This window comes from Epinephelus fuscoguttatus, linkage group LG1, assembly GCF_011397635.1.
Source record: "Epinephelus fuscoguttatus linkage group LG1, E.fuscoguttatus.final_Chr_v1".
NCBI lineage: Eukaryota > Metazoa > Chordata > Actinopteri > Perciformes > Serranidae > Epinephelus > Epinephelus fuscoguttatus.
Genome location: NC_064752.1, coordinates 21,476,931 through 21,501,392, shown reverse-complemented (window position 1 = coordinate 21,501,392; position 24,462 = coordinate 21,476,931). Strand labels below are relative to the sequence as shown.

Below are 24,462 nucleotides of genomic sequence, written 5' to 3'. Positions count from 1 at the left end.
GTGTTTTACAAAAACATATAAAGCCAACATTTATACTGGCTATTGGGTTGAATAAATAAGCATCATTATTTCTTAGATGGAGCACCTGTTTTTATAGTGCAGCAGTTAGAAAACCAGTCGCCTGTAACACTCACCAATGGCCGAGGCAGAACATGATATAGATAATGATTTTGAGTCTAGACATGCCCATTCACATAAGGATCTCTCACATTCATAAAAATCCTAACCAACTCGTCTGTCAAGAACAGGGCAAAGCAGGCTCTGAATGTTTAGACTGCAATGACCAGCAGGGGGCAGCAGATCAACAGTTAAGAGAAGGTGTGGTAACTAGCCTGACATGCCAAGTGTTGGGTTGCTTTTATGCACAACAACTCGTGACCATTAGGAGGTAGTGTGGTGGAAAAAAAACAGAGGCAACAAGAGGAAATGAAAGAGTCGAAGATGAGAATGAAATAAATAAATAACAAAAGCAGAGATGTTACAACCAAGAGAGGATCAAACAATTCAGTGACTCAAACACAGGCAGCAAAGCAACTCATCATGCATCTCAAAAGAAACAAACGATTGCACATGCTGAGAGGGAGATGACTGGGCAGGGATGAGTTTCCAACGGCTGATAATTTACTTTCCAGGATGCAGGATTGTAGCTGGGTATGTAAATTATATGCTGAAACCTCTATGAAAAGGTTTATTTGAAGACAACTTCTAAAGTGTGTGTTAATTTGTGTTACTGTATACATTTTATGACACAAGATATAAGATCATACATGATGACATGATATGACCACTGACAAACCTTCATGAAAATTCATCCCAGGCATTCTCAGAGAGTCATTACTGTGAGGCAGCTGCAGTAAATCTTACGTTTTTACGAGTTTGTCATAAAGCATCCCAATGGTTGCTTGGGACTCACGACGCATAAAAACCAAAGAAAATACCATTTGTAGAAACATAATTCATAAAGGGTGACACAATAACAATTTGCTTGGATACAAACATTGAATTGCTTTCTTTTATTAGATTTTGTGCTGATCAGATTTAGTCACTTGGGTGACTGCTTTATCTGAAGAGGCAGTTCAGGCATGCAAGTAAACAAACTGGTAAAGCCTTATATGTGTGTTAAAGCTACAGCTGGTAACTTTTATTAAACCATATCTTTTTTCATATGATGAAGCTGTTATATTCACACAGCACTAAACAAGACAGAAAAAAAATCTCATTCCTCTGTCTTCTCCACTGCTTTGTGGTGCTTCTAATGGCCTTACAGCATGTGAACAAAATCAACCAATCAGAACCGAAGATTCTCAATGCAGCTGTCAGTCATGTCAATCACGGCTCGTGAACTGTGGTCAAACTAGGCAGCGCTGAACAAATATGAATCAAGATTCTGTTACTGCATTGCCTATTTCTCACCTCAGATGGTTTTGGAAACATATTTTAGTGTACTGTTTAGCTGTTAGATGAGAAAGCTTGTGACCTGGCCGCCATGTTGGATACAGTTGACTGAAGCACCAAAAACTGCCACCGGTGGGACCAACTTTCTCATTAAACAGTACACTAAAATATGTTTCAGTGGCGGTTTTTGGTGCTTCTGTCGACTGCATCCAACATGGCGGCTGGGCCACACACACTTTCTCACTTAACAGCTAAAAAGTACACTAAAATATGTTTCAGTGGCGGTTTTTGGTGCTTCTGTCGACTGTATCCAACATGGCGGCTGGGCCACACACACTTTCTCACTTAACAGCTAAACGGTACACTAAAATATGTTTCTGGAAACATTCTGTGATGAGAAATAGGCAATGCAGTAACAGCATCTTGATTTACATTTGATCAGCGCTGTCGAGCTTTACAGTTTTACTGCAGTTTACAAAGTGTTTGACATGACTGACAGCTCCCCCTTGGCTCTGATTGGTTGTTTTCGGTGCACTGCAGCAGATTCTAGCAAATGTCATTAGAAGCAGTAAGAAGAGGAAGAGAGACAAGATTTTTTCACAGACTGTCTCGTGCACTTCTTTTAGAATATAGTGACATTTTCAGCAAATATAACACAAAGTTACCAACTTTAAACTAAATGTCAGACTAACACAGGGAAACTAAATTTCCTCTGCCCAGGGGCCACTTCTGCTAATGGCAGGAGGCTAGGGGCCAGTTAATGAACAAGCATTAATAATTAATATATAAATGATTAGCCCAGACCTCTGTCAGGGGATCACAGGATCCTCCTCTGCCACTTTCTTTAAAATAAACAAGCTCTATTTTGATGCTTTTTTTAATGCACTGCAGCACCTCATTTACATTCAAAGTACAAAAACATCCCAGTGTGAATCAATTTATTTTTATCGTGAATTAGAAGATGGTCAGCGGGCCTCCTGGCACCCTGTCCTGAGCCTGATTTGGCCCACAGGCTGTAAATTAAGTATCACTAAACCAATATTTGTAGCCAGATAGTGTATGAAGATCAAAAATCAATAATTCAGTCATCTGGATCCAAGCAAATTTGGAAATGAACATGCAGAGAAAGAAAAAGATGCTTATTTTCTTTGAAACTTTTCATTGATCACGTAAGCAGGTTTTTTTTTTAATTGCCAAGGAAAATATGTATTGTGTACCGTATAGAGCCACTTTGTCTTGTCTCAGGTATTACAACACAGAACAATGGGAGTTAATTTACAACCAAAGACAACACTGAGCAGTTATTCACAAAACATTCAGGTCTTGCAGAGGGGACTTTGTTTCTTGACAAAAGGAAAAATCTATCTGGAGACCACAAACTGATTTGCACCATCACAATGTACAGAGTTTAAAGATAATTACAAAGAATTCAAAAGCCCAGCATTAATCACAAAGATAAGAAATACAACTGAGCTGACCAGAGCTAGCACAGTGATCATTCGCAGCACATTAAAGAAGCGATCTTACTCTCCATATAAGAATGCACAGAAAACAAACAGAACATCCATCTATAAATAAGCTCGTCTGCCACTGTGCAATCATGTTTCACGGTGTTAGATTACTGTCTTGGAACGGCATCGTCGTTAATGTGAAATTCCAATAAATTAAACTGCAATCCGATTTGCACATCTTAACATCTCAACACTGTTGACACATGTTCATCTCTCACAACTCCTGCGAAACATAAAAAGCTGGCATCACTAAAACAACCAGCACACGACATGGAGCACCGGCCACGTCCATGCAAGATGAGAAATAGGAATTTAATATAATAAACAAACATGCACACACACACACACACACACACACACACACACACACACACACGCACACACACATTAACAAAACATATCAAATAATAATGGCTTTGTTAAATTACCACATAATACGCTGTTTTACCGCTGCTTTTAGTAGACACATTTAGTTGTAACACATCAGCCCTGAGCACAAACATCACACCACTAACACACACAATATGGCTGCAATTAAACTCACAGGCGGCGAAATGCACTGGATATTTGCTTTGTAATTCAAGTCACAAGTTAAACAGAGACAAGGCCGTAGATCAAACAGACAGCAGAGGTTTCCATTCTTGAACGATGTTACGTTCAAGGAACAGAGATATAGATGCAGACAAAATATAAACTTCTCTGTCTCTTTAAGAAACAGTTAGACATTTTGGGAAATACAAATAATTTTCTTGCTTAGAATTAGATGAGGAGATTGATACCACTCTCATGTCTGAAGCCACAGCACAGCAGCTGGTTAGCTTAGCTTAGCTTAGCTTAGCACAATAGAGGGGGAAACTGCTAGCCTGGCTCTGTCCAAGGTAGCAAAGTACGTCCACCAGCACCTCTAATTAAAAGGTGATATATTGGTTTCACTCTCTTTTTTAATTTAAATAAATTCTACGAGTTAACCAACATTAGAGAGCTTAGTCAGTGACTTTTGTTTCTCTGGTGGCAGTGCTTATTTCGACAGGGAAACTTTCACTGGATAGTTTATCTCAGAAAAATCTGTAAGAGCAAACTGTCCCACGACTGTTTCCTAGACATGCTTTGGCCCTACAGTGGCAGCACTTGTATTACAATGGAGAGCAGTGTTCAGACAACCTTGAGGCTGAGGGCGCTGGCCCGAGGTCCTGTTTGGATCTGCCAGTCCTTCCTTAAGAGCAGCACTCTGGGAGAGAGTGAGGGGGCGGGAGACAGACATAAAGAAAGAAAAACAAAGTGGGAGAGAGTGGGAAAGAAAGGCAAACATGGTTAAGCGGGTTTTGGTAAAGAATGTGCAGTGAACTCTAAAGGGCTGCAACAAAGTGATTTTCCTGCAGACATTAATCTCTTGGATTTCTGTCCTTACACTCAAGAGGAGAACAGAGATAAATGTTGTATGAGCATGTGTCACTGTAGCTGCTTATTCTGGGTCATACATTACAAATACATGTGTTTAGTTGGCATTGTCTTCACTGGTCCATAGCACAGTTGATGTCTAGTGTCGAGACTGGCACCAGTCACCCTTTCACATATGTTTTGACTTTGTCCAAAACTAAATAGCTTCTGGCAAACATTTTTTAAAACCTTTTTCGATGCTTTGGAAGTAGCCAAAGAACCCTCTGCTACAACTGCAGTATTTGGAGCTCCACAAGATGTAGAGCTTAGTTGTCAGGTAGAAAATGTGATCGCTTTTGCAACTCTTGTAGCAAAATGACTTATACTGCTTAAGTGGAAGGAGACATTACCTCCAGAGTTTAAGACATGAATTAAAGACCTTATGCACCATTTGCCATTCTACAAGAGGTTGTGCTCAGAAAATTTATGCTATTAAGCAACCTTTTTAACCTATAAAGAAAAAATGGACACCACTGATATTGTCTTGTAATACTGACCCCATGTTATATATAGTTTACTCATTCATTTTTATTTATTTTTTATAAGTTTTCCTTACTACTCATTTTTAAATAATTTATTTTTTATTTTTATTTTTATTTTTTTTTCTTCTTTTCTATTCATTATTTTTGTCTATTGCAGTCTATTGCACTTTTTAAATTTAATTTATTTTGTCTCACCTACCATTTTTGTCTCTTTTTTATGTAAATGATTTTTTATTAATTTTCTTTTTTTTGGTATTATTGTATCTTCCAGCATTTTGTATGACCTTAAATACAAAAAAAAGACCTTAATCTTATACTTAATACTTAATCTAATAATTAAAAAACTAATTCACAGGTTTCATATCAGACTGTACCTGTTGGGGCTGCACAGTAGTTGGCTTCTGTCCTTGAGGGGAGCGAGCAGGTGAACGTGAAGCACTGGATGACCTGGTAGCCAGCGCTTGATTCATCTTAGCCAACACCACCTCAGAGATGAGCTGGCGGTCCTCGGCCTGGTGATCACCAATCAGCTGCATAGATGAACCCACAACCTGGACAAAGAGGGCACAGACAGCATCTCAGAAAAATGTGGGCCTTTTTTATTGAAAAGGTTACATGACTGAAATGTTTCTGACCCAGACGGGATAATAAAGTCAGGACAGACAAACAAAGGAGGTCGACACAGTGGTCAACATTTTATGTGTGGTAATAGCTCCTGGCATCTTTATAAGACTGTTATGTCTTCTCCCAGATAGAAAATTTGTGTCAAATTTGATTGGAGTTTATGTTTTTATGGTCAGTGTGGTTTTAGTTTATATTGTAGGCTTTTTATGAATAGTCATAAAGGTTTTGTTCTTACATATATACATATGTTAAAAGGATAAATTGGATTTTTTTTAAGTGGGGTACTACCCCACTAGGTAGTGTACTACCTACAGAGGACGGCAACAGCACACCCCAGTTTGGAGAAACAGGCAAGAGTACAGCCACCGAGGCACAGTGATATACACACAGTGATATACAGTCATTATTTGGACAATGATACAGTTGTCGTCATTTTGGCTCTGTACACCACCACAATGGGTTTTAAATGAAACAATGAATACCTGCTTAAAGTGCAGACTCTCAGCTTTCATTTAAGGCTTTTTTCAAAAATGTAGTATGAACCGTGTAGGAATTACAACCATTTCTTCACACAGTCCCCCAACTTTAAGGGCTCATAAGTATTTGGACAAACTAACATAATCATCAATTAAACAGTCAGTTTTAATACTTGGTTGCAAATCCTTTACAGTCAATGACTGCCTGAAGTGTTGGACACATAGGCATCATCAGATGCTGGGTTTCTTCCCTGGTGATGCTCTGCCAGCCCTTTACTGCAGCCGTCTGCACTTCCTGCTTGTGTTTTGGGTGTTTTGCCCTCAGTTTTGGCTTCAGCAAGAGAAACGCATGCTCATTTTGATTCAGCTCAGATGATATGACTTGGCCATTGCAGAACATTCCACTTCTTTGCCTTAAAAATGTCTTTGGTTGCTTTTGCAGTATGCTTCAGGTCAATGTCCAACTGCACTGTGAAGCATCGTCCAATGAGTTTTGAAGCATTTGGTTGAATCTGAGCAGACAATGGTGCCCCAAACACTTCAGCTTTCATCCTGCTGCTCTTGTCAGCAGTCACATCATCAATAAATACAAGAGAACCAGTTCCACTGGCAGCCATACATGGCCATGACATAACAATACCTCCACCATGCTTCACTGATGAGGTGGTTGTCTTCCCATCATTCTGGTAGAGATCTTTGTTTTATCTGTCCATAGTATGCTGTTCCACAACTGTACAATCTTTTTAGATGGTTTTTGACAAACTCTAATCTGGCCTTCCATTTTTAAGGCTAACCAATGGTTTGCATCTTGTGATAAACCCTCTGTATTTATTCTAGTGAAATCTTGTCTTGCTGACAAGAGCAGCAGGATGAAAGCTGAAGTGTTTGGGGCACCATTGTCTGCTCAGATTCAACTAAATGCTTCAAAACTTATTGGACGATGCTTCACAGTGCAGATGGACATTGACCTGAAGCATACTGCAAAAGCAACCAAAGACATTTGCAGTAAAGGGCTGGCAGAGCATCACCAGGGAAGAAACCCAGCATCTGATGATGTCTATGTGTCCAACACTTCAGGCAGTCATTGACTGTAAAGGATTTGCAACCAAGTATTAAAACTGACTGCTTAATTGATGATTATGTTAGTTTGTCCAAATACTTATGAGCCCTTAAAGTTGGGGGACTGTGTGAAGAAATGGTTGTAATTCCTACACGGTTCATACTACATTTTTGAAAAAAGCCTTAAATGAAAGCTGAGAGTCTGCACTTTAAGCAGGTATTCATTGTTTCATTTAAAACCCATTGTGGTGGTGTACAGAGCCAAAATGACGACAACTGTATCATTGTCCAAATAATTATGGACCTGACTGTACTGCTGTGGATGAGGCAACAGCAAAACGTATTTTAGCCACTTAAAAAAATCAATATCATTTTAATTGTACACTTTCCTGATATCAGACAAATTCCCAACTTGTTATACTTCATTTTTTATCCTCAGTCTGTCATTGCATCCACTCCAACTGATTTCTGTTGGGGAGGGGGATTTGATTTTGTCTAACCAACCAATAGAGACCAACGTATCCACCTGAATCTAATGTCAAGTCTACACTGATGTGCAGCCGTGCCAATGCACCTGTTTTGCCAGGGTTTTTGGTGTGGAGCGGCGCAGAGTCAAAACAAACTACGACTTTGGGCGATATTGCGAAGACATGTCAATTTAGAACATCCTCGACAGCAGCCTCTATCTTGTCTATAGTGCTCACCATTGTCATTACTTCTCACTGGTTCTGGTGCCCCGCTTGACAACAGTATTAGTTCTGCCTGTGGCGTCGATTGGCTAATCGTTAATCCCCCTGCAGTGCTGATTGGTTGGTTTCTATTCAAACTGAGAAACCGCTTTTCCAAGTCACAATGCCATTCACTATATTAAATGTATTCAGGCAGCAGTTTCTTATGGGGAAATGACACCATTTTGTCCATCTATGCTCTCATCGAAGTCACCAGACTCCATTGACAGAAAACAACAATTTTACCTCACAGAACATGAGAGCTGCTGATCTACCGCTGTCTCAAGATAGTTAGTTTGTGTTACTGTCTGACTGTCACAGCTCAAGCTTCTTAGGTTATGTTTTTTTTATGTTTCCTGATTTACTTTGAAACACATCTCCTCTCGTTCCAGATCACTTCACTTCCTGTCCCTGTGTGTTTTCCCTCCATTTTGATGACTTCACCTGTGTCTGATTGTCTGTCCTGCCTTGATTAGCCTCACTTGTGTCTCGTTATCCTTCCCCTCACCAGAGTATTTAGTGTATGTCTTGTTTTCTCTCAGCGCCAATTTGTCTCAGTGTTCCAGCCTTTTGTTTCCCAGTGTCCTTTTCTTGTTGATTTGAATTTAGCTTGTTTATTGACTCTGCCTCTGCCCCACTCCTATCGGATTTGTTTTGCCCCACTGATAGACCTCCTGTGCACTGAATCTACCTTTTGACCAGTAAAGACAGAGTTATTTTACCCAAACTGTCTCCAGAGTCATGTAAGTCGACTCTCACCTGGTACACCTTTTGGTCAATCCAAACCAACCCTTTAAAACACCAAAGTCACACAATAACACAAACAAACTCATCAATCAAGGTGGCTGTAGACAAACAACTCTTGTGCTCTGCAAGGTTAAATTACAGTTTTGTCAAAGGAGTCTGGTGGCTTTGGAAAGAGCATAGATAATGTCTTCAGTTCACCATTGGAAGGGCTTTCTGATGTTAAGGTAAAGCAGTGGAAATATTCTTAATATAGCGTACACTTAAGATAATAGATTTGTTGAGGTGGCTAAAATATGTTTTGCTGCTGCCCCCATCCACAGCAGTACATTGCTTTGCTTCCATGGTGGTACTCCTGCCTGCTTCTCCAAGCCAACCACCATCTACTGTAGATAATACACTGGCAATGCACAAGTACCTAAAAAGAATTTAAAAAATCAGAACTATCCCTTTAATATGTGAAACACATGGTAATTTATTATGGCATATGATATAGTCATCATCATTATTTTCAGTAACCCAGATGTTTTATCATTGTGGCGGTCGGTCTGCTGCTAAATAAAACTGCAGATACTATGTCAACATCCATGTAAACGGATCTCCACTCAGCAATTTCACTGCATCATTATAAAAACCAAAGCACTTTTCCAGCTGAGATGACTCACGGGGAGACATGTTTTTCACATCTTTCCCACTTTAGTATCTAATCTACCTTCCACTTAACTACTGAATATTTCATTCTGACAGTCCGCCTACTTCAAAGTGTAAGTGGGATGTTTAGAAACATTACTTGGATACCGCAGTGACCGGGTGTGGGTGTCATTGTGGCTCCTGTATCATCTCCCTCCTCAGCGTCAGACTGTCTCATTGGGATTTGTAATCGTAACTGCCCAAACTTTGTCATGTCTCACTTCTCCGCTCAGTGTCTTCATAGAGTTTCCTGCTCCTGACAGTTGTCTGTTCTCCTCTGCCACCTGTCTCACCTGTTTACTCTATATAAACATGTCTCCAGCACCATTGGATTTATTTGTTTTGAATGTAAGCTAAAGACCAACTGTAATCTTGTTTATTGACTTTCAGACATAGAAACTGTCTTTAACAATATGTGCAGCGTCACTGTCTATATTTTGGTCCACTCAGTCATCACCAGCTGCCAGAATTTTGGCAAAAATTGACGCTGCTTCTTCCACTGAGGGGGCCGTGTTGACCCGCACCATTGAGTGGCTCTGTACTTACTGCCAAAATGCATCCAGATAGAAGCAGCTCTCTCTATAGCACTCCATCTTGTGTCCTACAAACCCTGGCTTGTAAAGTTGCTCCCTGAGCTGGCAGAAATCTTGACACTTAACAGCCCAATCCTGTGGCCAAATTAGTCCCTGCTGCAGATCCTGAGTCTCCAAATTCTTCTCAAGTGTCTTTCTGTTCCTGCTCGGTTACTTCTAGAGCTTCCCTTTTGACAAGCTCGCTGCTAACCTTCTACCTGCTTCGCTGCCTTCTTTGGATAGCGGCTGCCCTCTCAGCCTCTGCAGTCTTGTTCCCTGCTGCCTCTGTGAAGAACCACCCTGAGTCCGAGCAAGCATCATTTGCAGGCTTTTCACATTTTGGGATTGAAATCAACTCCAGCCTCCTGAGTGCAAGTGTATTTCCACTGGCTCCCAGGGGTCATTCTCTGGTCACTCCACTGCCCATCGCTTTAATGCCTCGATGGCCCAGCACTCCAGAGACTCCACTGTCATCCACCCCAGCAGTCATCCAGTCGACCAGGAATCATCTTTCCTTTAAGTTCAGAGACTCTGCTCCTCTGTCAGTCTCTGTTTTTTCTTTTTTCTTCTTCTAAGCCTGATCCTATCTCTCTATCTCAGCTTTAACTTGAACCTGTCTCTCTGTCTGAACCTGAGCCTGTTTCAATCCAATCCTGAGCATCTCTTTCTGTAACCCCTTTACCACTAAATTAGCACTGGTTCTTGAACTGGTTTCATAAAGGATTATTGGAACCTCGGTGCTATCTAACAAACCAGCCAATGTTTCCACATCTATGAGCGAAACCACTGTAATCAAGGATGTATCATCAAGGGAGAGTGTTGCAGAATGCACAGTGGAAGTAAACAGCAGTAAACTGCTGCTCTCCCTGCCTTGGGCTGTCCATGTAGGCGCATGGAAGGGCAGGGAGGTTTGTTCTCTCTGCCTCAGACTTTCCTCATTTTTGCACGTGGAAGGGCAGACAGGTGTGCTCTCTCTAAGGCTTTCTACGTAGGCATGTGGAAAAGGCTTTCTGCGTAGGCACGTGGAAAGGCAGAGAGGCCCAAGAACAGAGCCATACCGCCAAATATAATACTGCAAATGGAAATAAAGTTTTCTTTGACTTGAGTGTTCCTGACTGAACTGTCTTTCTGAGCCTGAGTCTGAACCTGTCTCTCTGTCAGAGAATGAGACTCTCTCTGCAAGTACTTGTCTTTTGGTCTGAAGTTGTACCTGTCTCTCTGTCTCCGTTCTTCCACAGTCCTGCCCACCTGACCATTCCTGCTTGTTTATTTGTCTCATTGGATCTCCTCCTCACCACCGTCACTGCACACCAGCTCCATGTTATGAGCCTTGTTGTCCATCGCATGACCTGTCTCTTCAGATTTAACTCTACCAGCTGTGTCACAGTGCATTTGGGTGCTGCTTTTAAGCCAGACCCATAATAGGTGGATGGAGGCGACCCCATTTAGCAGTGACATATCTTTAATCTTAACATCATCATATGCTGGAGGGATGAGACGCCTACCGATTTCACGATAAACCACAATAAAATTCCAGACGGTTAGTGTTACTGTTCTAAATTTAAACTATCATTAAAGCCATGTTTAATTACTATGCTTTGAAAAACTCACAGTAACAACTGTCCAACATCAACCAAAGTTAGCACTGGTCTTCCAGTCACAGGTGCGTCATGCAACGTGCATTTGTTTTGTGGGTGCGCAGCAGGCACACCCAATGATGAGACACTCAAGCCAACATTTTAATGACAGGCTATCTTTAATGTTACATTTGATATGTTTTCATATGTCCACATAAATTATTGGCTATGCTATAATTCTAATTTTTTATGCAGTGCTGCTTATTTATTTGTTGTTTTTAATATAAAACTTGGTGAAATTAATTTAGTGTGCCTATCAGTACATTTTTAGCACATTTAAACAATACTGTGATAATTTTGGTCTTTGTACTCGTTATGTTGCAAGCTATATTTTCAGTGAAGATGATGGGAGCAGAGCATTTAATAATTTTCCGCACTGAGATGTAACCACTTGACTTTTAGGAAACGTGTCATTACAGCGAAGCACATTCCTGCATTAATGTGTTATTCTCCACTATTGTGGCCATGACTGCAAGATTAAAGACTGTGATGCATGAAACCAGTACGCTAAGAAACAGAGTGAAAGACAAGAGGAGGGAATTGTAGCTGAATAGAACAAATTCTGCGACAGGTGGGCTACAGAGAATAGCCATACTTACTCATGAAATATCACCAGATGTTAGTTATCAAACTTCAATCAGTTCAATCAGTTTATTCCCAGCCAGACAATCTGAGGCCCCAGCAGTGTGAATTAGGCCAGACATGCTAAATTTAAGACTCAAAAGACCTTATTATTTTCTTATGAAACACAACTCCCACAGGCTGATGTCAACATGCCGGAAGTTTTCAAACAAAAGGTAGGAGTCAGTAAATATGTAAAGCAGTGACAGTACAGCAGCTGTAAAATAAGAGTTTGAGTGTGTGACTTATTTGCTTTAGTGAAGAGTTTGGCGGGCCAGAACTGGTCCGCTAAAGGGTCCAATCCGGCCCACTAGATGATTTTTTTTCACTGCACTGTGTTCTATATATTTCTTGGTTTTTATTTTTCACTGATTGCTCAATGTGTTTCCTGTTGTTATTTATCTTTGGTTGTATTTTTCTGTATAATGCTAGTTTAGCTCTTTTGTCTACTTTTCTTTCTACTTTCGTAATTGTCTGTTTTCATCCTTAAAGTTGAGGGGAGGTCCGTTTGTATAAACCTTGACCTCCCCTGACACATTTCTTTTTGTCTTTTTTACTATTTGGATTTTGTGCAGTTTTATATGCATGCAAATAAAATGAAATAAATAAACCAGGGGCGGAACCAGATTTTGTAAAAACACTCAGGGCTTGGAGGGTCAGGGGGCCTGTTTCCCTGGGAGGGGATCTTTTCCTCGTTAACTGCAGTTATATGCACAATTTTTCAAGACATTTAAGATAATAGCATGAACATCATTTTGGAAAAACATGATAGTTGCTAAGGAAAAAAAATGATCTAGTACAACCCATCATTCTGAAACCGTAACACAACAAATGTTGACGATGACTCATTTTCACTTCTGCCACATAAAAGAGGCAAAAATTGTCTGATGTTCCGATGTAAGTTACATAAGTACGAATCTGTTGTAAACAGCATTACTAATCTTGAAACCTTTCTTTGTTATACTATGTTAGAGCAGAGTTCACAGAATTAATGTTCAGCTGACAAATCAGCTGCATTTAAATCATTATCTGGGCTGCTCTAAGTGTACATGTACATGTGGTCTTCAATACTCTGAAGTGAACATTAGGCCAACAAGAGAACATAGAATAACCACAAACAGCATATATTCAGGGCTTTTGAGAGAACATTGGGGCTGGAGCCCCAGAAGCCACACATCCCCACTCTGCCCCTGTTGTTGTGTATGTGTTTTTTCTCACCTCAGTAATGTAGTCATTACCATCCTTGCCACAGATGGCTTTGACAGCACAGATATCCAAACCTCCGAAGATCTCTGAGCAGGTATCAACCCACAGCTTAAACCTGTCACAAAGAGAAGCTGGATTAGGTCCAAAAAGAGTCATGATCTGTTTTCAGAAAAATAAAAATTCTCACAGGGTTCCACTCCTGTATGTACAATAATTATTTTGTGTTGTTGTAAAGTTGGCAGTTGAGGTGGTTCATAAAATGTTGCAGGAATCTGACTGTTTTCTACAGAGCAGAGCTGAGGATGAAAACAGAACTTGTCCTGCCTTGTTGCATCTTACTTATCATAGTAAAAAAAAGGTTTTACTCTTCTACACAACTTTATCAATAAAACTGAATAATGTATCACTTCAGCACAGTAAGTCAGTGCAAATGTTGCTCTTCAGGGCGTTTATCCCAGCAGTAAACCTGTTACAGAGCGTCTCTAGCTTGGGGCCATGTTGGCTGCAGCCCACAAAGGTGCTGTTGGCTGTGAAGAGCTCCATTGACTCGCTGTCTGGAAAACTGAACAAAATCAAACTACAAACACAGACACATCAATACTGTTTGAAAAGGACAATATAACTGAAGCAGGACAGGTACTTTTTCTGCAGCGTCATATTCACATAATAATTCTTAGCTCACATTTGTAAAGTTTAAAATCTCTGCACTGAACTCTGTTGCTGTCACAGCTGTAGAGAAGATTTAACTGATTTAAAAGTTTTTTGGTGTCACGTTATTTAATTTAAAACATTTAATTTGTCTCCTGGGGTCAATTTGCAGAGGCATGTAGACAAAGTAACACAATATAGGAAATTTAAAAAATACGTATAATAAAAGGAGCTGCCAAGTAAGTGGTACACATTATTGTAATGATGGTATGAGAATGAAGATAATATTAATGCAAACATGAGCAGCACATATTGATAATAATGATATGAGAATAGCAGTGTAATAAATATGCCTGACACAATGATAAATGATATTAATATGAGAATGTAGAGCAGAGAATAAGCTGTACACAGTGGGCTTGGGCGGTATCTACTGTATTATTTATACCTTCACACCTTCCTGGCATTGCACTGGAGTATAATGTATATGATATATGGTATATATGATGGTACATAAGCTCTCTAAGCTTTATTGGTCTCATAAATAAACAATATAAACTCACAAACTGTCATGAAAACAAATATACTCTTATAACTGTTTCCTTGTCAAACAGAGAAGTACAACCACACACCTTCTGAATTCAAGTTTCTCTTTGCCATTGAACCAAGACTAACGCCTTGTTTCCACTTACATATGTGACTCTGTAGATTCGTAAACATACAGATGATGCCTCTAGTGTCCAACTCAAGGAAGTGTATTTCTTTACAGATAGACAGAAGCCTGATAAAAAAACTACCTGTAGCTGTGGATGAGAAGCTAATTTTGTCATTTTTTTGCTTTCCAGCAGTTTGGAATATGCGCTTGGAACATTATCTACAAAAACAGGACCTGCCAGGTACGTGGCATGCATGGCATTTTTTGCCTATATTTGACAGGACATCGAAGCATTACAGGAAGGATGGGAGAGAGAGAGCAAGGAAGACATGCAGCAAAGAACAAAGGCTGGATTCCAACCCTCACCGCTGCAACAACGGCTAGCTGCTCCTTTCCCATGTGAACTACCAGTGCGCCCCACTTTTAAGTCAATACAACATATAAACACTTTAACTATCTGCCTTTCAATGTGCTACCTCAACTACTAATGTACACTTTTAGCCCACTAACTATCCCACTATTGGCAATGGTACTACTGTACTTTCAATAAAGCAATCGTACTATCAAATTCACAAAAACTCTGTCTGAATACATTGTTAATGGGTTCAGGTGACTATTTAATCTGCAATTTCCTATGACCTGTATCCCAAACACACACCATGTGAAACTGTACATGGGCAACTGTGCACTCAATGGGTATGGACCAGTAATGTATAACTATATTTTAACAGAATAACATTACTCAGATCCACAGTGTGTTAAAACTTGATAAACAAGTTCTTTTTAATCATACATATTCACTTGACAATCAACACAGGCAACTGAAATGAAGGAAATAGCCTGTTAGCTCGTTAGCGGCCTGTTAGCTAAGCTGACACTGTCATACAGTCACTGTGAAATCCACCGCAATAGTGCAGTTTTTTTTAACATACTCGTGGCAAATTCCAGACCGAAATATTCCGGAGGGGTGGAGTTTCGCAGGCACATTGGATATCACAGAGATTCCCATAGGAATGAGTGGACTTCCGGTTGCCTCTTCTCAGTACACATACGTAGGTGGGAACCAAGAGTAACATTAGTCTAACTGCCTCAACTCATCGTAAAACACACTTCATTCAAACTTCGCAGAACAACAAAATAAAACTCAACAAAACCATCTTAGCTACTCCTATTATTCATCTAGGTAGTTCGTCCACTGTTCCAACAATCCCCACCTGATCCCCACCTCTGATTTGTTCAAATTCAACCCGAGTCAGATAAAAAATATGCAGCATTTCTCTGCTGTTTCGGTTGGCTGTTTACTTGTCCTGTAACGTTACCCCAACACTTGCGCTCACCATGTTTTTCAACTCAGCTGCATGTTCCACTAGTACACTGACCTCTGGTGGCATGTGATGTGCATTCCATACAATACATCCTAAATACAGCATCTCCGTATAAGTTTCATAGAAGGACGAATGTCTATATGTTTTATGGGATTTCTGAATACCCTGGCATAACGTGATCCCACCCAAGCCTGGTACACATTATGATTATGATATGAGAGAAGAATAATAGTGCAATGAAGTATAATGCAGTATACACAGTGTACAGTATATGTATATGGGTAGATTTATAACATATATAGGTGCATGGTGATTCAATGAACATAGAGGACATAGCAGCATCAGTGCGAGCCCTGTGCAAGTCAGTGTGTGGGAGTGCTCAGTGCATGGTGGTAAGGTAATTTGATGATTGACAGGATTGACTTTGATGAGTAAAGGGATGAATTCCATATTCTGTTGGGGGTTGTGTAAGCAGCAGTGTCTGGGGAGCTCAAATATCATCAAGTATAGCTAAAATCTGTTTGTAGAATCAGACAAGTAACAACTGAACTACCGTTTTATATACTTAAGGTTAGCATTTATTAATTAATTCAGAGCTATTCTCTAGTGGTGCTCCATATGGGTGATATCTCCTATATCTGGCAACAGACCTTTTTCACAGCTGTCCTTCTGGCTTGTCATAGAAGAGGAAACAAGGCTGTAGCTTAACATTAATGGCGGCTCTGATCCATTTTGGTATCTCTGTAAGCCATGTCAGTGAGCCCAGCATGCCATGCATTATTAATGTTATAAATTATACCTGTGCTTTTCCTGCCGTAAAAGGTCAAAACACACACTTTGGAAAAGGTCAATATTCCAGATTACAGCCACGAGCAGAGCAGCTCGATGTGAAAACTAGATCATCATCCTCAGCCAAAGGAGAAAATAAATGCACTGTGCAGCATCAGTCCTCTACCAACATCAACTGATTTCCCAAATATGTGTGTTTGACCATGTGAACTGGTTTCAGCTCGATGAATCTACTGCGTGAGACCATTGTGACTAACTGTGACATGTGTGGCACAGGGGCAGCCGCAGCAGCACTAATGTGGAAGCGGTGCTCACTTGTCAGTCATGGCTACTTGTTCCAACATGGCAGATCCGGTGTTGCTCTTCCAATTACCAGAGATGGATGTTCGCCTGGAAAAGAAGAGGAAATTGTGCGTTAAATCATAACAGATACCAAACGTCACTTGTAGGAACTGTAAATACAGGCGAGAGGGAGTCAGACAGCCTTGTAGCAGGAGGGATATTTTCAGCACTAGCTGTAGGTAAAAAGCCAGCGTATGCAGCTGAACATTATCAGGCTGATTGGTGTCCTGATAAACTGGCTAGTTACCACAGGCTTTGTTTCATAGTGGTTGCTCAGGTGTACACACAACAAATAACTAAAGATCTGGAACCATAAAATATCCTGTCCATTTAATTAATTTCTGCTGAACTTATTTTCATTCATTCATGTTGTTTCCTGTTTTACTTTGAAACTCACATCTCCTCTCGTTTCAGATCACTTCACTTCCTGTCCCTGTGTGTTTTCTCTCCCTTTTGATGACTTCACCTGTGTCTGATTGTCTGTCCCACCTTGAGCATTCAGTGTGTGTCTTGTTTTCTCTCACTCCAGCCGTTTGTTTCCCTATGTCTCTGCGACGCCATTTACACGTTGCCGGCTATTTTCATAAACAGACATTTCACTGTCTCCGTTTTCAAAAAGATCTTCGTTTACACTTACCCGTGTATATATACACAAGAGCATGCCAAACCTGTAGGTGGCAGTGTAATGAGAAGCTCAAGCCTTCCATGTATCCATTGTCACCATAGCAACATAGGTCGCACTTTTGACACAGGCACAAGTTCCGGAGCATACTGTGACGTCGGCTCCCTACAACTCCATCTATCTCCGTTTATCTCAGTTTACATGCAAACGCGCACCCGGAGTTTTCCAAAATCTCCACTCTGGCCGGAGTTTTTAGAAAGACTCGTTTTCGGAGGAGAAATCTCCGTTTGCGTGTAAACGAAGGGCACAAACGAAGGAAGATGTCTCCGTTTATCAAAATCACCGTGTACATGTAAACGGCCTCTGCCTCTGCCTCATCCCTATTGGATTTGCCTCCACTGATAGTTCTTCTGTGTACTGAACCTAACTTTTGCCCAGTAAAGACTGTTATTTTACCCGAACTGTCTCCAGAGTCATGCGTTTAAGTCAATCAATTTTTGTGTTATTGTTAATGACACAAAAAGTTAACAAGCAATATGATTTAAATTTATGGCTTAATCTGCTTTATGGTAGTACCAGCCCGCTGAAGACCTGAGATATGTAGCAATGTTTAAAAAAACACAGTCACATTAAAGGCTTAAATGACAGCTTTACATTTCACTTTGCTACGTTTACACTCTATTTTACGTATGTCACTGTCTCCTGTCTACTGATGTACTTGTCCTGAGCCCAGAATACAATCCGTTACAAACACATGTTTTGCAGCACACACATGACCACATACACACACTATATAAAAAAAACCCCTCTTCCTCGAACCCAATAAATAAATAAGAAAAAAACGCACATGTATGCTTTGTAGTCGGCGCCGATCTTCTGGACCCTGATGTCGTACTTGGCATCTACAAATGGCTCTGTGGTGCAGTAGGTCTGAGTGATGGCTACCACACTGGCAATGTCCTGGAAGTCACTCACGTTGTCCACTTTGACCTACAAAGGAATAACACACACATATACACAATTAATTTAAATTTATAAAGATATTGTTCAATTTATGTAAATGATCCTCAGCAGTGTTCTATTGTTGCATAATAAGTGTCCAAGCATAACACGACAGTCTTCTCACTTTTTTTGTATTTGCAGGTTGCACAAACTTTTACAGTTTCTTTCTTTACTACAACTGTGGTTCAGTGTTTGTTTTCTCACTGAGAGTTAGACGAAAAAGTTTATGCCACTCTTACTGATACCACTTATACCACTCAGGGGCTGGATTGTCTCAGCATGGAGATGACTGAGCCAGCAGCTAGTTAGTAGTAGCTAGTACCAATTCTGACCTTCACCTTTGACTTGAGCACGGCATTACACAATAAACAGCTCTGACAATAAAAACAGTGCTGACAGAGCTAATATTTTTAATCTGGGGCTGGACTGGAGGGCGGGTGCTACGTGTCTGAAATGACCCTGTCCTGTTATGAAATGGAAAATGAACTTGCTCTTGTATAGCACTCTTCTAGTCTTCTGACCACTCAAAGTGCTTTTACACTATGAGTCGTATTCACATATTATACACTGGTGGCCAAGGCTTCCATACAAGGTGCCACCTGCTAGTCTGTTTTTTTTTTTTTAACAAGGTCACGCACCAATGGAACAGCCATCAAGAGCAATTTGGGGTTCAGTATCTTGCTTAAGGATACTTTGACATGCAGACTGGTCGATCTTCCTATTAGCAGACAACCCACTCTATCTTACATAGCACATAGTTGTTTGCTGCTACATTAATGTTCTGAATGTGGCATACAGCTCTTTTAAGACTGTCAGCATCAATAATGCAGACTTCATTAAAGACCTGAGTCAATATGGAGGACATGAAATGATGATGTTATGTTTCTTTGCACAAGCCCCAGTCAATATCCTAGAGGTGACAATCCACTTTAATCAAAAAGCAAAGTGAAAACTATCAAATATAGCACTTATCATAAATGCCTCTATCTGAAACAGACAAAATGTTGTATTTCTGTGGAAGCTATTGTGTAGCACAGTCCGGGTGTGTTAGAGATGAGATGGTGAGATAAAGGAGAGTTACAGGCCGATAAGAGGTTAGGTTAGACAGAGCGAGTGGACAATCACACAATATCAGATTGAGCAGTCCGGGGGAATGATGTGCGAAGGATCGATGAGGAGTGCTGGAGAGAGGATAAACACTTCACCTGATTTCATGCAGAAAATATTAACACAGTTGTCAATCAATACGAGCACAATGAGAGGAGAAACTACGGAGGGAGAGAGAATAAAAAAGGATGTGTTGCAGTTTGAAAGGAAGACAGGGTAAAGAAAGACAGATGACAGGAGAGGTGGTGTATGACAGAGAAAGCTTTATGCAGCACAAATGATGTGGTTCCAGACGTGATGGTGCTCAGTGGAAACTGACTAACTCTTGGTGCACAGGGAGATTTCAAAGCACTTCACAATGGCATGTTGTCAAATGAGACACAGTCTAAAAGGTGGGCTTCAGTCCACCGTACAGCTACTTCTTCTGCTTTACTAATACATGAATGTGTCTTCCAATTAAACAAGACTAAACAGTTTGACGCCAGGTCTGGATGCCAAGCAGTTAATGTTTTTTAAATAGAAACTTCGGGTTATTGGCTACTTCAAATCCATTGTCCATTCCCCGGTTACCCTTTAAGTCATTCTTATTCCTTCCGCAAGGGTCCTCAGATCAAAAGAATCAAGAGATTTTCAAAGAAAATAGTTTTTAAACAAGTATTATTCATACTAATTTAAATAAAGAATTTGATTGTATTTCCTGATCTTTGCTGAGCAACAGTTTCGTGTGAAAGGAATTAATTGCCTGTCCCAAAGACAGGCCTGTTGATTTCAGTCATCTAAGCAAATAACAGTCCAGGCTACTAAGTTTTACAGTAATATCTGATATCAACCCAATACAAGACCAAATCAGCTGTTGCGAGAGTGTGTTGATGAGACAGAGACAGGTCTTGAACGAAGTTAATTCCTCTGGAAAATGCCATTTTAAAGTCAGAATGTTCGGAAGGGTTAGGGCTTGTTAAAAAAAAGGGCCCAATATTTACTTTGGTGCCAATGGGGTGAAAGAATCTTTTCATAACCTGTGCTCACGCTCAGATACAGGAAATGACCCCAAAGTGAGCTGTCTCCTTTCTGAACCATCTCTGATGTAACACATGCAGACCGTTCCCGAAGCAGATGTGCCATGGAATGTATTTTTCTACTGGCTACACCTGCAGATTATGGGCGTAGGGTTGTTTGAGTCACGGGCAAAACAAGACCATGACCTTCATTTTGGGACCCTGTGGACTGTTTCTTTAGTTTTTGAACCAAGCACATAACTATGAAACTTTTTCACACTTTGTGTATGAAGCTAAGTTAACATCTTCAGACTACAGTAGGCTGTGTAAAGGGAAACGTTGCTTATTTTTAACCAGCTCTGTATCATCATAGTGTGTGCACATGAACCATGTATGGCTTTCTTCCATGCAACCAGTGCCTGGAGCCTCCTGCTCATTTGTCAGTGGAGGTCTGCAACCGACATGAAACTTGGGAATTTGAGAAATGTTAACCGAGGGGCCTTAAATATTTGCTAATTAGCAAGAGGTGAAATCTTTCATGTGTTTAGATAAGCCATCACTTCAGCATTTTAACTTGGCCAAATCAAATGAATCAACATTACCTTTCCCATTCCAGAGTGGGCGTGCCCAATCTTCACCACTACTGGGAAACTCGGTGTTGTAATCTGAAAAACAACAGAATAATAAAAGGGTGAATGATGATGAACAATACAGAGTGACTACAGATATCAACACATTGGAAAGACCCTGAGGTGAAAAATGACAGAGTGTTCATGGCAACTGTCACCAGGCATAGATCTCTTCCGGTAAGTGGGCCTTTATGGTTATAGCACTGCAAAAATAGACAATCTCAACTAATCCCTGTTCCCTTAATGCTTTTGAGCAGTGTAGGTCTGCCAGGGAGTGATGGCACAGAAGTTATTGTGTCATATTTTGGTACATTTCATTAAACCAGGGGAAACCTGCAGCACTGGAGCTGCATGCATCTTTAGCCCCTCTCTAGTGGCTCTATGTGGCTTTGACTAAAACATCATATGGAAGTGTCCAGTGATTCTTACATTTTCTAACTGTAAAAATCTGTTCACACACATTTTTACATCGTTTTTTTTTTCTAACATGTGACCCCAGAGCAGCTCCACACGAATCCAGCAGACATGGAGTGGCATTAGCATGAATTTGACGGAGATATTTGGCTCTTAAGCCACAAATTCTCCATTATGCTCACTAGCTATTTGCTAACTCATTCTGAGTAACTAAACTCGCTCCATAGTGAGTTTAGTTTTTTGCTCAAAACAGCTGCCTGCTGCTGCTCAAAGCTACACTATGAGAGCAGAAAGAGTGTACCAGAGCAGTAAATCTGAGGGCCATAAAACCAAAACAATGAGCTGAAAGTTGCTAAAGCACTCTGTAGAATGAAGGTAACCTGAAGACTCGAATAATAATTTTGGGTTCATCGCAACCAAAGACTGTGTAATAAAGATGGACAACATGACAGCTTCCCAGAAGTGAAGCCAAATCATCTAGATCACCCCCTGGTGGTTGGCTGCATTATAGATCATAAACCCCTCCCCCTCCTCATTAGATAGATAGATAGTACTTTTGTACTTTATTGATCCCAAACTGGGAAATTCTTAGTGGAGGGGACATGAGCCAAATCTAAAAAAATCTTTCTCAAAAATGGTGTCTGTCATTTCAGATAAATCTTGTTTAAGTGTTCATTATTTCTGATAAGTTTGGTTTAAACTAATTTTTTGATGCTATAAAAAAGGGGTTTGACCTCATGATTGACACCTACAGTGGTGGAAAAAAGTTTTCGGACACCCTTAAAATTTTACACAATCTCAAATATTATCATGAAATATTTGTGGAAAAATCTTTTTTGTGTTTCAAAAGGTGTGGCTGCATTAGACAGATACAAACAAATACAAATTATATTTTTTTGTTTATTGTTTACAAGAAAAACTAACAAAACTAAATTCTTGACAGTTTCAATATGTCAGTTCTCAACATTGTCGGTATCAAAGTCAACAAATAACAGAGAATGTGTTCAAAACTGAACAAAAAATAAATAAACCATCACATCATCAAATTAATATTTAGTAGTCCTGCCATTGGCACGTAGTAGAGCTCTAATCCTGGCTGGCATGTTCCCCACGAGCCTTTCACACTGTTGAGGGGTAATCTTGTCCCATTCTTCTTGAATTACTGCTTTTAATTCTTCTAAATTCTTTGGTTTATGCTTTGAAACAGACCTTTTGATAATCCACCGCAGATTTTCAATGGGGCTCATGTCCGGGGATTGAGCCGGCCACTCTAAGACCTGGATACTGTGCTCCTGCAGCCAAGTTCTACTGGCCTTGGATGTGTGGCAAGGGGCATTATCTTGTTGAAACATCCAGTTTTTACCTCGACGGAACAGTGCACGCGCAGAAGGGAGCATGTGGGTTGGGTTCAATGTGCCATCACAGACAGTGAGATGACCAACACCAGCAGCTCTCGTGCATCCCCAAACCATGATACTGCCATGCTTGACAGTAGGTACTGTACATGCTGGAGATAATGCTTCGCCTGGCCTTCATGCACTCTCACATTAGTAGGAGGAAGATAAAGCTGGAAACTGGACTCATCTGACCACAAAATCTTCTTCCAATTCCTGGCTGTCCAGTTCTTGTGTGCCTGGGCCCAACGACGCCGGGCTAACCTCTGTCTCTCATTGATCAGGGGCTTCTTGATAGCCTCATAGAACCTTAAGCCATGATCTAAAAGTCGGCCACGTACAGTGCGGGTGGAACACTGGACACCAGTTTGGTTTGACCACTGCTGCTGAAGCTCCTGTGATGTCATTCTGCGGTTTTGCCTGCACATGCGGATCAGGATGCGGTCATTTCTTGCTGAAGAAACCCTTGGACGCCCAGATCTTGGTTTGTCTTCCAAGCTGTTGGTTCGTCTGTATTTCTGCAGAGTGTATCCAACTGCTGAAGGACTGCATCTGCACTTCCTGGCTATCTGGCGGCAGCTGTACCCTTCCTGGCTGAGAATCTTTATCTTCAGACGTGTTTCCTGCGTTAGGTTCCTTGTTTTAGCCATTTTTGTGTCTGAAGAACTTTCAAATGTGCTGGCTTTATGTAGACATGAAGCTTGGCAACAAGAATTGTGTCTTTTAATAAAAAGAACGACCTTCATCACTGGTACCAAAATGACCCAATACTCAAAATTTCTTATGTATTTTTATGGAACCAATCATTTTAAGTTTTTAATGGCTTTTTTAGGATTTATTTAGTATTTTGGCTGTGACTGTACTAAAAGAAATTGCACTTGAAGACCTAAGAGTGATTCTTAATGCAATATTTCACAAATGCATGGGGTGTCCGAAAACTTTTTTCCACCACTGTATATGTGCTATTCCGTGTGCTTGCAATCAATAGCGCTGCTCATGATTAATCCTGTGTATGGGCAGGACATCGATACAGCGGAGATCACTACTTCGCAGACTTAAGCCCTTTTTACACAGAGATCACGCTGCAGGGCTCCTGCGAAGACCCTTAATTATGCTAGCTTTCCTTTTTTACACAGAACAAAATGACAGCAGCATCATGCCGCTCAGGTGTTGTAATTTTAGATAGCATATCTGCAACCCAGAGGCTAAAAAGATGTGATAGGTGTGCCAAACATGACATACAGTATAACACAACGCCATTCCTATTATGTGGCAGCTGATCTCATCTTCTGCTCTGAGGGTAAGGCGCTCCCAGACCTCATTGTTTTCCCAATTTGTGGCCATTTTTGGCTGTTCCT

At 40.5% G+C, this 24,462-nt stretch overlaps 1 protein-coding gene across 1 annotated transcript in view; it reads right to left on the bottom strand.

The window, feature by feature from the left end:
• Nucleotides 1–24,462, bottom strand: part of syn2b (synapsin IIb) — a 152,671-nt gene that overhangs the window by 7,504 nt on the left and 120,705 nt on the right. The window contains exons 6-11 of the mRNA XM_049583083.1: nucleotides 21,270–21,332; nucleotides 18,411–18,553; nucleotides 16,915–16,989; nucleotides 13,195–13,297; nucleotides 5,200–5,376; nucleotides 4,068–4,134 (exon numbers count right to left, since the gene is read on the bottom strand). Coding sequence (XP_049439040.1) covers nucleotides 4,068–4,134; nucleotides 5,200–5,376; nucleotides 13,195–13,297; nucleotides 16,915–16,989; nucleotides 18,411–18,553; nucleotides 21,270–21,332 — 628 coding nt within the window. The remainder of the gene's footprint in view (nucleotides 1–4,067; nucleotides 4,135–5,199; nucleotides 5,377–13,194; nucleotides 13,298–16,914; nucleotides 16,990–18,410; nucleotides 18,554–21,269; nucleotides 21,333–24,462) is intronic.